Source organism: Lithobates pipiens, unplaced genomic scaffold (assembly GCF_037356315.1).
Source record: "Lithobates pipiens isolate NorthernLeopardFrog02 unplaced genomic scaffold, aLitPip1_a1.2 Scaffold_18, whole genome shotgun sequence".
Classification (NCBI taxonomy): Eukaryota; Metazoa; Chordata; class Amphibia; order Anura; family Ranidae; genus Lithobates; species Lithobates pipiens.
The window spans coordinates 90907348-90920668 of NW_027507758.1; the positions used below are offsets into that span (position 1 = coordinate 90907348).

Consider the following 13321-nt stretch of genomic DNA (forward strand, 5'->3'; position numbering starts at 1 on the left):
TAGGGTGATGCAATCTGCTACTTTTTTATGTGCTATATTTTTTCCCACAAATTGGAGTTACCCTTTAAGTCTATCCAGTTCCAGAAAAAAAAAGAAAAAATATCTGCGTCCTCATCCATTATTCCGTAAGTAGACATGAGGTAGTCTGATGGAACGGACGCACATTTACCATCACCTGGCTACTTATAGATCCAGAAAGAGAAAAGTCACAAGAAAGACTTTGGTCCCAGTGTAGTTGGATCTGATGGGGTCGGTCCAGGGATGGGGCGGCACGATGTGAAGGGGAGCTGGGGAATTTACATTTTCATTTTGTCTTCTCAGAATGAGTCAATAGAACAATCACCAGGACTCTAAACTTTAAGCAACAACCAATCTCCTACCCTCAATGAAATCCTTTCCTATTCCAGGGTGAGCTGTACCCCCCCCCCCCCCCCATCAGATCCAGGGTCAGCTATACCCCCCAATCAGATCCAGAGTCAGCCCCCCCCCCCCATCAGATCCAGGGTCAGCTGTATCCCCTCCATCAGATCCAGGGTCAGCTGCCCCCCCAATCAGATCTGGGGTCAGCTGTACCCCCCTCCAATCAGATCCAGGGTTTGCTGTCCCCCCCAAATCAGATCCAGGGTCAGCTGCTCCCCCATCAGATCCAGGGTCAGCTGTACCTCCCCAACCAGATCCAGGGTCAGCTGTAAACCCCCACCCCCCCCCCCCCCCTCACACACACAACAATCAAATCCAGGGTCAACTGCCCCCCCCCCCCCAATCTGATCCAGGCTCAGCTGTACCTCCCCACAATCAGATCCAGGGTCAGCTATATCCCCCTCTAATCAGATTCAGGGTCAGCTGTCCTTCCACCAGATCCAGGGTTTAGCTGCCCCCTCCCCCAATCAGATCCTGGGTCAGCTGTACCTCCCCAACTAGATCCAGGGTCAGCTATACTCCCCCCCCCACACACACACACAATCAAATCCAGGGTCAACTGTCTCCCCCAATCTGATCCAGGCTCAGCTGTAGCTCCCCCCAATCAGATCCAGGGTCAGCTATATCCCCCTCTAATCAGATCCAGGGTCAGCTGTCCCCCACCAGATCCAGGGTCAGCTGCCTCCCCCAAATCAGATCCAGGTTCAGCTGTACCCCCCCCCCCCCCCACACACACACAATCAGATCCAGGTTCAGCTGTACCCCCCCTCCCCCACACAATCAGATCCAGGTTCAGCTGTACCCCCCCCCCCCACACAATCAGATCCAGGGTCAGCTGTACCCCAATCTAATCAGATCGAGGGTCAGCTGTACCCCAATCTAATCAGATCCAGAGTCAGCTGCCCCCCCATCAGATCCAGGGTCAGTTGTACCCCCCAATCATATCCAGGGTCAGTTGTACCCCCCAATCATATCCAGGGTCAGTTGTACCCCCCCAATCAGATCCAGGGTTATCTGCCCCCCCAATCAGATCCAGGGTTGCTTGTACCCCCCCAATCAGATCCAGGGCCAGTTGTACCCCCCAGGAGAGGTCGGGGGTGTCTGCTCTGGGGGGTGATGGATGATGATGACCCCAGCCCCCTCCATACAGCTGTGTGCGGGAATATCGGTAAGCGGGCTGCGGTGGGGGAGAGGGGGGGACGGGGGTCGGGGGTGGGAGGGGATGGTAATGACAGGGGGAGGGGTATCACACCAACAACAAGTCCCGCACTATAAAGCCCCTCGGCCAGGCTGTACGGAGGAGTAGTGGGTGCAGATCGGGGACTTGGAATGGATACAATGTACGGTGTACAGCTCATCACAGTCCGGTGAAGGAGGGATCGGTGTCCCGGGAAGGATCTACACACACAGCGATCTCCCCATGTGGACGGGCGGACAATAACCCCGTGGATCTCCGGCACAGCGCCCCCTGTACGATCCGGTGGATCGGAGTAGTGCACACCTCTTACCTGTAGACTCGTGGAGGCGGAGGGGGGCGGTGATTCGGGGGAAGTATTGGGGTGCACGGAGCGGCCCATGTTCACCCCGGATCCCGGCTGGTTGAGGGAAGTCGTGCCCGCCGCTGATCCGGCTTGGGGAGACCCCCGCTTGCCCCCTCCAGTGCAGCTTTCCCTCGGGTCTTTGTTCCTTCCTGTCCCGCAGTGGCTCCGAAGTGCTGCGGTGGTGGCGGCGGCTCCCCCGGCTCCTCCACCCGGCCCGACCCCCCCCTGGACCCGGAGAGCGGGGGGGCAACTGGCCCGACTGAGCGGGCACTGAAAGCCGGGCGGATCAAGAGGATGGTGAGACTGGCAGCTGAGCTACTTCTTCTCCTGGGACTTCTACTGCTCACCCTCCACATCACTGTGCTAAGGGGGGGCCCTGCCAGTCCGGCCAATGCCAGCCAGGTGAGACACCCGATACCTACCTACTATGTCTTCTACTCTACTTATCAATAATTCGTATATGATCTACTGGGGGGGGGGGGCATCGATCAATAATTCATATATGATCTACTGGGGGGACACACACGATCAATAATTCATATATGATCTACTGGGGGGACACACACCGATCAATAATTCATATATGATCTACTGGGGGGACACACACCGATCAATAATTCATATATGATCTACTGGGGGGACACACGATCAATAATTCATATGATCTACTGGGGGGGACATCGATCAATAATTCATATATTGATCAGTAGGTCCCCCCAGTAGATCATATATGAATTATTGATCAGTGTGTCCCCCCAGTAGATCCTAATTCATATATGAGCTTCCGGGGTGGGACACACGAATCAACAATAATTCATATATGATCTGCCGGGGTGGGACACACGAATCAATAATTCATATATGATCTGCCGGGGGGGGACACACGAATCAATAATTCATATATGATCTGCCGGGGGGGGACACACGAATCAATAATTCATATATGATCTGCCGGGGGGGGACACACAAATCAATAATTCATATATGATCTGCCGGGGGGGGACACACAAATCAATAATTCATATATGATCTGCTGGGGGTGGGACACACGAATCAATAATTCATATATGATCTACAGGGGGGGACACACGGATCAATAATTCATATATGATCTACAGGGGAGGGGAACACACCGATCAATAATTCATATATGATCTACTGGGGTGGCATCAATCAATAAGTATATGAACTATGGGGGGAGCACTAATCAATAACTGTTATATGATCTACAGGGGACACTGATAATTGGTTTATGATCTACTTGTGGGGGGGGGGGGGGGGGGACACTGATCAATTACTGCTATATAAACAAAATAATATATATATATGTATGTATATGTAGTGCATCCAAAAACTCATAAATCAAGTCCAAATATTGCCAAAATTCCACCGTAGTGCAACTTTTAGTGACTATCATTGAAAGTTGCACTACGGACGGTGGAATTTTGTCAATATTTGGAGCTTTTGGTTGCTCTGTCTATCTGATTTATTTTATTTTTATTTTGACATTGTTTATTGTGAGATATATTTTGATCTGCTGAGGGGAACACTAATCAATAATTGGTATATGAACTATGGGGGAAGCACTAATCAATAACTTGTTCTGATATGATTTACAAGGACACTGATCAAAAATTGTTCTATGATTTACTGGGGAGGGCACTGATCAATGATCAGTATGTGGTGAGGACACTGAACAATAATTGATAGATGATCTGCTGGGGGGGGGGGCACTGATCAATCATTTGTATATGATCTGGGGGGGGGGGCACTGATCAATAATTGGTATATGATGTGATGAGGGCACTGATCAATAATGATCTGCTGGGGGGGGGGGGAAGCACTGATCAATAATTGATATATGGTCTGCTGGAGGGGCCACTGATCAATAATTGTTATATATTTTAATGTGGGCATATTTGCACCAAGTAAGAGGCCAGTTGATCAATAATTGCAGTCTGATGGTGGCAGTGATCAATAATAATTCTTTGATGGGGATACCGATCGATAATTGCATTGTATTCTGATGGGGGGGGGGGGGGGGGGCTGTGACTGTGAAATACATTTATTGCAATGATTTTGTGACATTTGCTCCTGATTGGTTGGTGTATACAGAGCTCTTATCTTCTAATATTCTGATGGGAATGGGATGGATTGTCCGCTCCTTTCCCCATCTACGCATTTCGTTTAGGTTCACGTTGTGCCTTTTGCATGTTTATTTTTTGGCCACGTTTAGAATACTATCATCAATGGCACCACACTTGTGATCCACATTCATGCACTTCGGGGACAATATGTGACATGTTTCCAGTTGTTTTCCAGTCTTTAGTTTTTTGTCACCTTTTTATTTTTCTTTAGTTTTACTTTAAACTTTTTTTATCTTTTTCCTTCAGTAACGGTTATTGTCCTGGCATGACAATGCTGAGCCTCCGATCACCTTTGGCGTTTTGGCACGTCGGGCAGAATCCCTGCAGTTCTGCTCACAATCACAAAACGCATGTTCAGGTGCCATTTGTTTTCAATGGCACTTAAAAACGCAGTGCGGTTTATGACGGCAAAACACATTTTAAGTGCCATTGAAAATAAATGGCACCTGAACACGTGTTTTGTGATTTGCAGTGCGATTTTGAGATCGCAACTAAAATTTCAGCAATTCTCTCCGAGATCCCAAAACGCCAAATGTGAATGGAGCCGTACTCACTGTATATATGGGGGTGCAGCATTGTCACCCTAGGAACACTCCTCTCCATAGCACAAGGGGGAGGTGTTCTGTAATTCACAGTGAGAACTGGGAAGAGTGTAGCACAGGAAGTTCTATTCACACAAGTGTTCTGTGAGGATCATTGGATATTTATTGTACTCATCAATCAGCGATAACAAAACCTTTACAATGTTCTATTTAACCTTAACCGCTTGACGCTGGAAGATTTACCCCCCTTCCGACCAGGCTATTTTTTGCAATATGGCACCACTGCGTTCCTTTGAGTGACAACTGCGCTTTCGTGTGACGTTGTACTCTAACAGCATATGACTTTTAAAATATGGACACTTGCCTGTCCAACTTTGTAAGACCTTAATACATACCGGTAATAGAAAATTGGGGAAATTAGTACATCAAAACTCCACTGGGAGTGATTTCCCCCTTACTTCCTGTCCCTGGAAAGGACATTGGTGAAAATCTCCTCAGTGGGGACACCTTGGGGAGCAACAGAAAGTTATTAGATATGTTCATCCTTCCCCCCGTTCCCTCACCTTACCCAGATCTGGAAGGTTTTTTTTTTTTTTTTATGGATATTGATTTGGAATTGGTGGTGTCACATTGTCCACTTCCCAATTTAAGCTGAAGAAGTTGCCGATACTTGATGACAAAAAATCCAATGTTTCTTTTAATTTTTCTCTTTTGGCAAACTGGGCTACCTTGCATTGAAACCTAAGCTTTTCCCATATATTGAAATGTAGTTATTAGTGTAATGATGGGCAAATCATTGGAGCCAACCGATCCAATGAGTAAGATGTAGATGGCATTGAGGGTGGCCAGGGTTCCCATCTTTTCCATGTCAGCCATAGAAAGCGCTCAGGAAACTTTGGCACCAGCTGTCATGTTTTGGTTGCGCTAATTACTGGCTTCATTGAATTGTCTATACTTGATGTAAACGGTAATCATCTGAAGAAAGTGTCTGTCTATAGTCAAAAAAAAAGAGCTCAGACTGTCCAGGAGAAAGCCGTGCGACCAAGAAAGTCACTGCTTCTCAGCTTCTTGGGTAAAGGAAATACCAGAATTTTCATCTCTTCATACAGAAGACCTTCGTGGCCGACACAGGGCAGTCTTCATATGGAGCTGTACTACAAAGATCATGCTAAAGTTGGCCATACACAGTTAGATTTTCATTTTGAGTGTCCACATGGAAGCTCCGAAAAATCATTTGACAGAACCTCTTTTTTTTTTTTTTTTTTTTTTTTTTTTTTTTTATTATTTATTCATTCTTGCCATTTTGTTTTTTGAAAGCCCTTAATTTTATCTAGACCTGCTGTTTGAATGGAATCCCAGACCTATTAAACAGGTTTCATTACATGATGTACCATTTTTCCCGCAAACGACAACCATATTTTGCATCCTGCTTTTTTTTAAATAATTTTTTATTTTATTTCTCACCTCTGCAGTCAAAGTAAACATCAGTTTTGTCCTCCCTAAGTATTTCCTTGTCATATTTTGTTAGAATTTTCTTACTATTTTATAATCAAACAAATACTCTGAAAATTTTTGGGACAATTCTACTGGGCTGAAGAAGAGAAATCTAACGGGTTATATCCTGTAAAAAAAATAAAAAATAAAATAAATTATATATATATATATTATAGTGCAGTGCAACTCCACAACTAAAGACAAATAAAGTGGCCAGTGGGTGTATGAAATAAAAAATAAATAAAAGCGTAATAGTGCTCTTTAATTTTGAATGATATCATCAGCAATAGGATAAAAACGCTTACCAAATAAGACTGCACAAAGTGCTGAATACAACGTATCCTAAACTTGAAGGGAGTCTTTGTATACCGGGCTCATCACTCAGCAATTTTGATTCCAAAATGGTCACGGGATGTCGTCAGCTAGGCTCCGCCCCTTGCCTCTGGGGGGCCGAATTTCATGAGTATTTGGGTTCTATCCTGTCCATTCTAAACCGCATGGGCAGTGGAGGAATCTCTCCTGCCTGCTTTTGTGTTCTGACAACCTGGCTGTCAGACAGTTAAAGAGGAACTGCAGTCTGCTCACATAGTTTGTAATAAAAACCATGGGTGTCCACAGGTAGGGGTAAGGGCGGGTCAAGTGTTAAATCAGCACAATGGCATTACTATATGGGTCCGGGCAGCCCGCACTCAGGAGGGTCCCCTGCTCACACCCCCCCCCCCCTTCTCCTGTCAAGTAGAAGAGACAGCGGCTCTCACTAGGTTCCCCGCTCGGATGTTATCACTCAAAGGTACATATTGCCAGATGGTCCCCATGAGAAAATAAAAAACTTCCATAGTGTAAAATCTTTTGGTGGTTTTAATAAATAAAACGTATTGCACTTACAATTAGACAAACAAAAAAATGCAGTATAAACTCCGATCCGGCCGACTCTCGATTGCCGCCTGTTACTCTGGGACTTGCATGAACGCGGGGACTACAGCACGTCGCTCCTCCCTGTTTATTTCTTTTGTATGGGGTGGGGACAATTTTAAGAAACCGTTAGTCTTGGGTTTGAATTCCACTTTAAATGTGGCTGGATGGTAATGTACCAATGGTTATACAATGTAACCGGATAGGCTGTGGCACGTGGCCATGAATTTTGGTGTGGCAAAAAATACATGATCTATATTCTATAACAATTGTTATATTTCCAGCAACAGTCAAGGGCCCCGTTGAGGGTGGAGGATCCACACCCCTGGAACGCGTTGGATCTCTAAGACCCCTTTCACACTGAGGCAATTTTCAGGCGTTTTAGCGCTAGAAATGGCCTCTAAATAGCACCTGAAAACCACTTCCCATGAATTTCGGTGTGTCTTCACACTGGGGTGGTGCACTTGGTGGGGCATTCTGAAAAGTCCTACAAGCAGCATCTTTGGCGTGGTTTGGGAGTGCTGTATACACTGCTTCTAAAACACCTTGCCCATTGAAATGAATGGGCATTGCTGCTGAAGCACCTGAAAAGTGCTTCGGTAGCGCCGCAACACGGGCGTTTTTTAACTCCTTTATTCGAGTTAAAGGCACCCTGCTAGCGGCCAAAAAGTGCTGCTTAAACAGCGCTAAAGTGCCAACAAAACAAGTGGTGCTTTAGCGCTAACATGCCCCTGGCCCCTGTGTGAAAGGGATCTAATGCCCCGTACACACGATCGGACATTCCAACAACAAAATCCATGGACTTTTTTTACCGACTGTTGGCTCAAACTTGTCTTGCATACACACGGCCACACAAAGTTGGTCGGCAATTCCAAACATCAAGAATGCGGTGACGTACAACACGTACGATGAGCCGAGGAAAAATTAAGTTCAATAGCCAGTGCGGCTCTTCTGCTTGATTCCGAGCATGGGTGGAACTTTGTGCGTCGGAATTGTGTCCAACCGATTGGAATTTCCGACAACGGATTGTGTTGACGGAAAATATCCGATGGAGCCTACACACGGTCGGAATTTCTGACAACAAGCTCCGATCGCACATTTGCAGTAAGAAAGTCCAACCGTGTGTACGGGGCATAAGTCACCATGGATGTAGCACTCCTCCTGCTTCCTGTATAGGTGGCCCTCTCTCAAGACTCCTCATCCTTTTTGGGGGATTTTCTGGTATTTGGGGAGCAGCCTAACCAAAACAAGTTGGCTTAACTATAGTACTTGCAGACCGCGCCATGCACAATGACCGTGACAGGACGGCCATTCTGCGACGGATCATGTACTGTACGTGATCTGGCATTTCTGGGTAGGGGGCTCATGCCCCCTGCCCCATCTGTGCTGTGATTCGCTACAGCAGAAGTTGCGTTAGCAGGTCCCAGCCAATGATTTATGGCCGAGATCTTCTGATTGGTGTAGGGAATCGTAGTACAGAGCCCCAGGGTGGATTTTATTAAATCCCTAGTAAAAAGGCTTGATTTAAATCCTAATTTCTAAAGAGCAACTGTCATCTCTGTCCCACAGCAGTTCCTCCTGACCCGCTGTTGACTCACCGACAGTCCCATTCACTTTAATGAGAAGGCAGTGACACAAGGTGAGGGATGTGGTGGCAGCAGGTGAGTGGATGCCCGCTAACAGGGACTGCCATGATGGATCTGAAATGACAGGCGCCCTTTAAATGTAAGGACTCGTTCTTGCTGGTAGTTAGAATCTTTAATATTTGCAAACAAAATGAAGGTTTCCTATTCAGAATAAGCTGTCAGGTTAGTAAAACAGCGATATCAGAAGTGATTCAATCATACAGTTTGTAGTGTACATAGATTTGCAAAACAATGGAATAAAGGGATATTGCTGAACTTTGTTCTCTCATAATTTATTACTGTGAAATTGTGTGACTGTATCAATGCAGTGCATGTCATCTCAGCTTGCAGAGCTTGGATTCATTGAATGAGTTTACCGCAAAATATACAGCCTCATGCTACATAACTAAGCTCCATTTTCATGCTGAATAAACTCAATTATTAATGTATCATAAATAGAAAACTATCTTTTCGATTTTTACTGAAAAAGCATTTTATTAAAATAAATTTGATTTAAATCAAATCAAGAAAATGTGTTTGTTTTTTTTTTTTTTTTTTTTTTTTTTTTTACATCCTACAGAGCCCTGTATTTACGAACAGAAATGTGGCTGTTGCAAAACAGGGGGAAAAAAATCCACCACATCTACTAGCAAAAGCAGCTCATATTGCACACAGTTAACCCTTTCATTGCCCCTAGACAATTTTAGTACAACGACGGTGTATATTAGTACTGATCAGTGTATTAAGGCCCATACACATGAGCAGACTTTTTGACAAAAAACATGCAAATTGGCTGTTTTAAGGCAACATCCGACCGTGTGTACGCTCCATCGGACAAACTTTTTCGGGTTTTCATCAGACTTTTGTTAGCTGTGCGAACAGACAAACTATCCGGCAACAAAAGTCAGATGGAGCAAAGTCTGATCGTGTTTACAGAAAACCATAGGACTTTTGTACAAAGTACAAACATGCATGCTCAGAACCACTGCAAAAAATCAGACAACAATACAGAAGTTGACCAAAGGTGGCAGTAAAGAGCAGACAAACCATGTTATTTGGTGAAAGTTGGCTGAAAAAGTCCTACCGAGTGTATGCAATACAAGTTCACGGCCGACGCCCTTTGTACAAAAATCTACGAGAAAGTTTGTACAAAGTCTGATCGTGTGTGAGGCTTTAGTGTCCCTGGTGATGGCAGTAGTAGTCACTATCCACCCAGTGTCAGATTGTCCCACTATGTCATTGATCGTCGCATATACTTGTATAAAAATTGTGTGTGTATATCATAATTTGTAGACACCAACATTCATGCAAACCAATCAATATACACTTTTTTTTTTTACAGCTATAAAAAAAAAAAAAAAAAAATTTTATGATTATTTTTCAAAATGTTTAGTTTTGTTTCGTTTATATACAAAAAGTGATGATCAAATGCCACCAAAAGAAAGAAAGCTCTATTTGTGTGGAAAAAAATAAATTTTGTTTGCACAGTCATGCAATACTGTACCCAATTATCAGATAAACCAGGCAGTGCTAAATGTCAAAATCTTCTGGAGCTGAAGTGGTTAAATGATTGGGGGGGGGGGCATTTTGGAGTTTCACCCCCCCCCCCCCCTTCACTTCATCAGGGCTTATGTATTGTATAGTCTCAAAGGTGGTGGGATCCAAATAAAATGGAACAATAGATCTAGAATATATAACTATCCCCAATATGACACAGATGGCAAAAAATAACTTTACTGGCATTTAAGCATACTGCTATCCAACATTGGAGGTGGGCTGGCTTTAGATGTGCTTTAATCATTGCCTGCATGTATTGTGATTGTAGTTCAGAATAAGGTTCCTCTATACCTTGTTAGTAGAAAAGCTCTAAAAAGTAACTTGGCACAAGATTAGAAAAGCAGGACCTACCGTCTGTCACTCTGGAAACTGCTGCCATATGCTTTCTACTTTTCTTTATAGTGCAGCAAAATGATGAGATTGTAAAATCTTCCAGGCAGGGACAGATTAGGGCTGAGATTTATACTGTGTAGTGCAGCTCGCTCCAAATTCCGAACATATGCACATCAAAGGTGTGTCTGCTCTCCTCCTACAGGGTCCGGGGTACTTTCTAATAACTGAAAACGATTCAAGAGGAGTTTTTAACGTTGAGGAAATGTTTGTGATGCTCAGAGACCAATTATAACTCGCTTGGCTTGAAGCATGCTATGGCTGGGGTGTTTAAAGGGTCACTCCTCCTAAAACCTCTTATGTGGGCTACAGCAACAACTTAGACCAGTGATTTGAGTACCTACATTTCTAGCTCTAGCCACCTGTGTAATCGATTGATTGAGCGTTGTGAATATCACAGTTCACAATTGTGTAAGTATTCTTTTCCAACCATTTGGAGCATTCCCCCCCCCCCCCCCCCCCCACCACCTCTCTATTTATAGGCCCTGTAAAAGTCTATCTTTAACCAATTGAGGTGGCGCTAACCCCAGGTATCCCCAACCAGGCCTGCCACAATGTATAGAATTTACAGGGTGCATTTCTATGTTGATATGTCAGGTATTTTTTTTTCTATAATTAATATTCAATTGACCTGTTCAACCCATTTGGTGCCTAGTAGGAACCCTGGGAGTTATCTAAAGTTGTGCAATTATTTTGCGAGCAACATACAACAAACAATCGCCATGTGTGCTTTTCATCCAGGGCACCCAATAGGCATATCGTAGGGTTTCACGGAAAAGTGAAATAATATACCTGCGAAATTGTGTCAAGGACTTCCTTCCAATATCGTAAAAGTTTTTCTGGGCACTTTCAGAGCATGTGCAGCAGGTCACCATTGTCCCTCTGGCATTTTGGGCATAGGGGTGTATCCCATATTCCCCATTTGTGGAGGCGTGCTGGAGTTCTGTATGCCCAGCGCAGCAAGTAAAGGTGGGACAGGTTTTTGTGAGGCAGACACTGAGACCAGGGGGGCAGAGGCGAGGTAAAGATGCCACGTCTCCCCATCCATGGCCCCCACATCCCCCCTCCCATTTGTATCTGCAAGGTAGACTGGCTGGGTCTTGACTTTTGTTGAGAAGCATGTTATAACATTTAGGCTTCATGCACACGAGACACAGATGCAAACTCTGCTGGACACCTGCTTTTAAAAGCTGAAATCGGCGTTTATAAACGCCCGTTTTACCGCAATTTAGAGGTGTTTTTACCACGTTTGCTTCTAGAAGCGTTTAGTTAAGCTAACATCATAGACCCTCCCCAAGCGCAAAAACAGTATTCACTATTTCAGCAATTTTGTGAGACCAGAGTGAGTAGCAGCAGCTGAGAGCAGCAGTGTACTTGTATTTAGCGTGTCACTTGCCACGGCACCTGCCACAAGTTGTGGATTGTCCACTTGCCAGGTCACTTGCCACATCACCTGCCACGTCACCTGCCACAAGTTGTGGATTGTCCACTTGCCACGTCACTTGCCATGTCACCTGCCACAAGTTGTGGATTGTTCACTTGCCACATCACCTGCCACGTCACTTGCCACATCACCTTCCACAAGTTGTGGATTGTCCACTTGCCACGTCACCTGCCACAAGTTGTGGATTGTCCACTTGCCACGTCACCTGCCACAAGTTGTGGATTGTCCACTTGCCACGTCACTTGCCACGTCACCTGTCACAAGTTGTGGATTGTCCACCTGCCAGGTCACTTGCCACATCACCTGCCACGTCACTTGCCACATCACCTTCCACAAGTTGTGGATTGTCCACTTGCCACATCACCTTCCACAAGTTGTGGATTGTCCACTTGCCACGTCACCTGCCACAAGTTGTGGATTGTCCACTTGCCACGTCACCTGCCACAAGTTGTGGATTGTCCACTTGCCACGTCACTTGCCACGTCACCTGTCACAAGTTGTGGATTGTCCACCTGCCAGGTCACTTGCCACATCACCTGCCATGTCACCTGCCACAAGTTGTGGATTGTCCACTTGCCACGTCACTTGCCATGTCACCTGCCACAAGTTGTGGATTGTTCACTTGCCACATCACCTGCCACGTCATTTGCCACATCACCTTCCACAAGTTGTGGATTGTCCACTTGCCACGTCACCTGCCACAAGTTGTGGATTGTCCACTTGCCACGTCACCTGCCACAAGTTGTGGATTGTCCACTTGCCACATCACCTGCTACGTCACTTGCCACATCACCTTCCACAAGTTGTGGATTGTCCACTTGCCACGTCACCTGCCACAAGTTGTGGATTGTCCACTTGCCACGTCACCTGCCACAAGTTGTGGATTGTCCACTTGCCACGTCACCTGCCACAAGTTGTGGATTGTCCACTTGCCACGTCACCTGCCACAAGTTGAGGATTGTCCACTTGCCACGTCACCTGTCACAACTTGTGGATTGTCCACCTGCCACATCACCAGCCACAACTTGTGGATTTCCACTTGCCACGTCACCTGCCACAAGTTGTGGATTGTCCACTTGCCACGTCACTTGCCACATCACCTGCCACAAGTTGTGGATTGTCCACTTGCCACGTCACCTGCCACAAGTTGTGGATTGTCCACTTGCCACGTCACCTGCCACAAGTTGTTGATTGTCCACTTGCCAGGTCACTTGCCAGGTCACTTGCCACGTCACCTGCCACAAGTTGT

At 45.6% G+C, this 13321-nt stretch overlaps 1 protein-coding gene across 1 annotated transcript in view; it reads left to right on the forward strand.

Moving 5' to 3' along the window:
- Positions 1-1678: 1678 nt before the first annotated feature.
- Positions 1679-13321, forward strand: part of ISM1 (isthmin 1) — an 87390-nt gene continuing 75747 nt past the window's right edge. Inside the window, exon 1 of the mRNA XM_077485910.1 lies at positions 1679-2363. Within this exon, the coding sequence (XP_077342036.1) occupies positions 2256-2363 (108 nt within the window). The 5' untranslated portion in view covers positions 1679-2255. The remainder of the gene's footprint in view (positions 2364-13321) is intronic.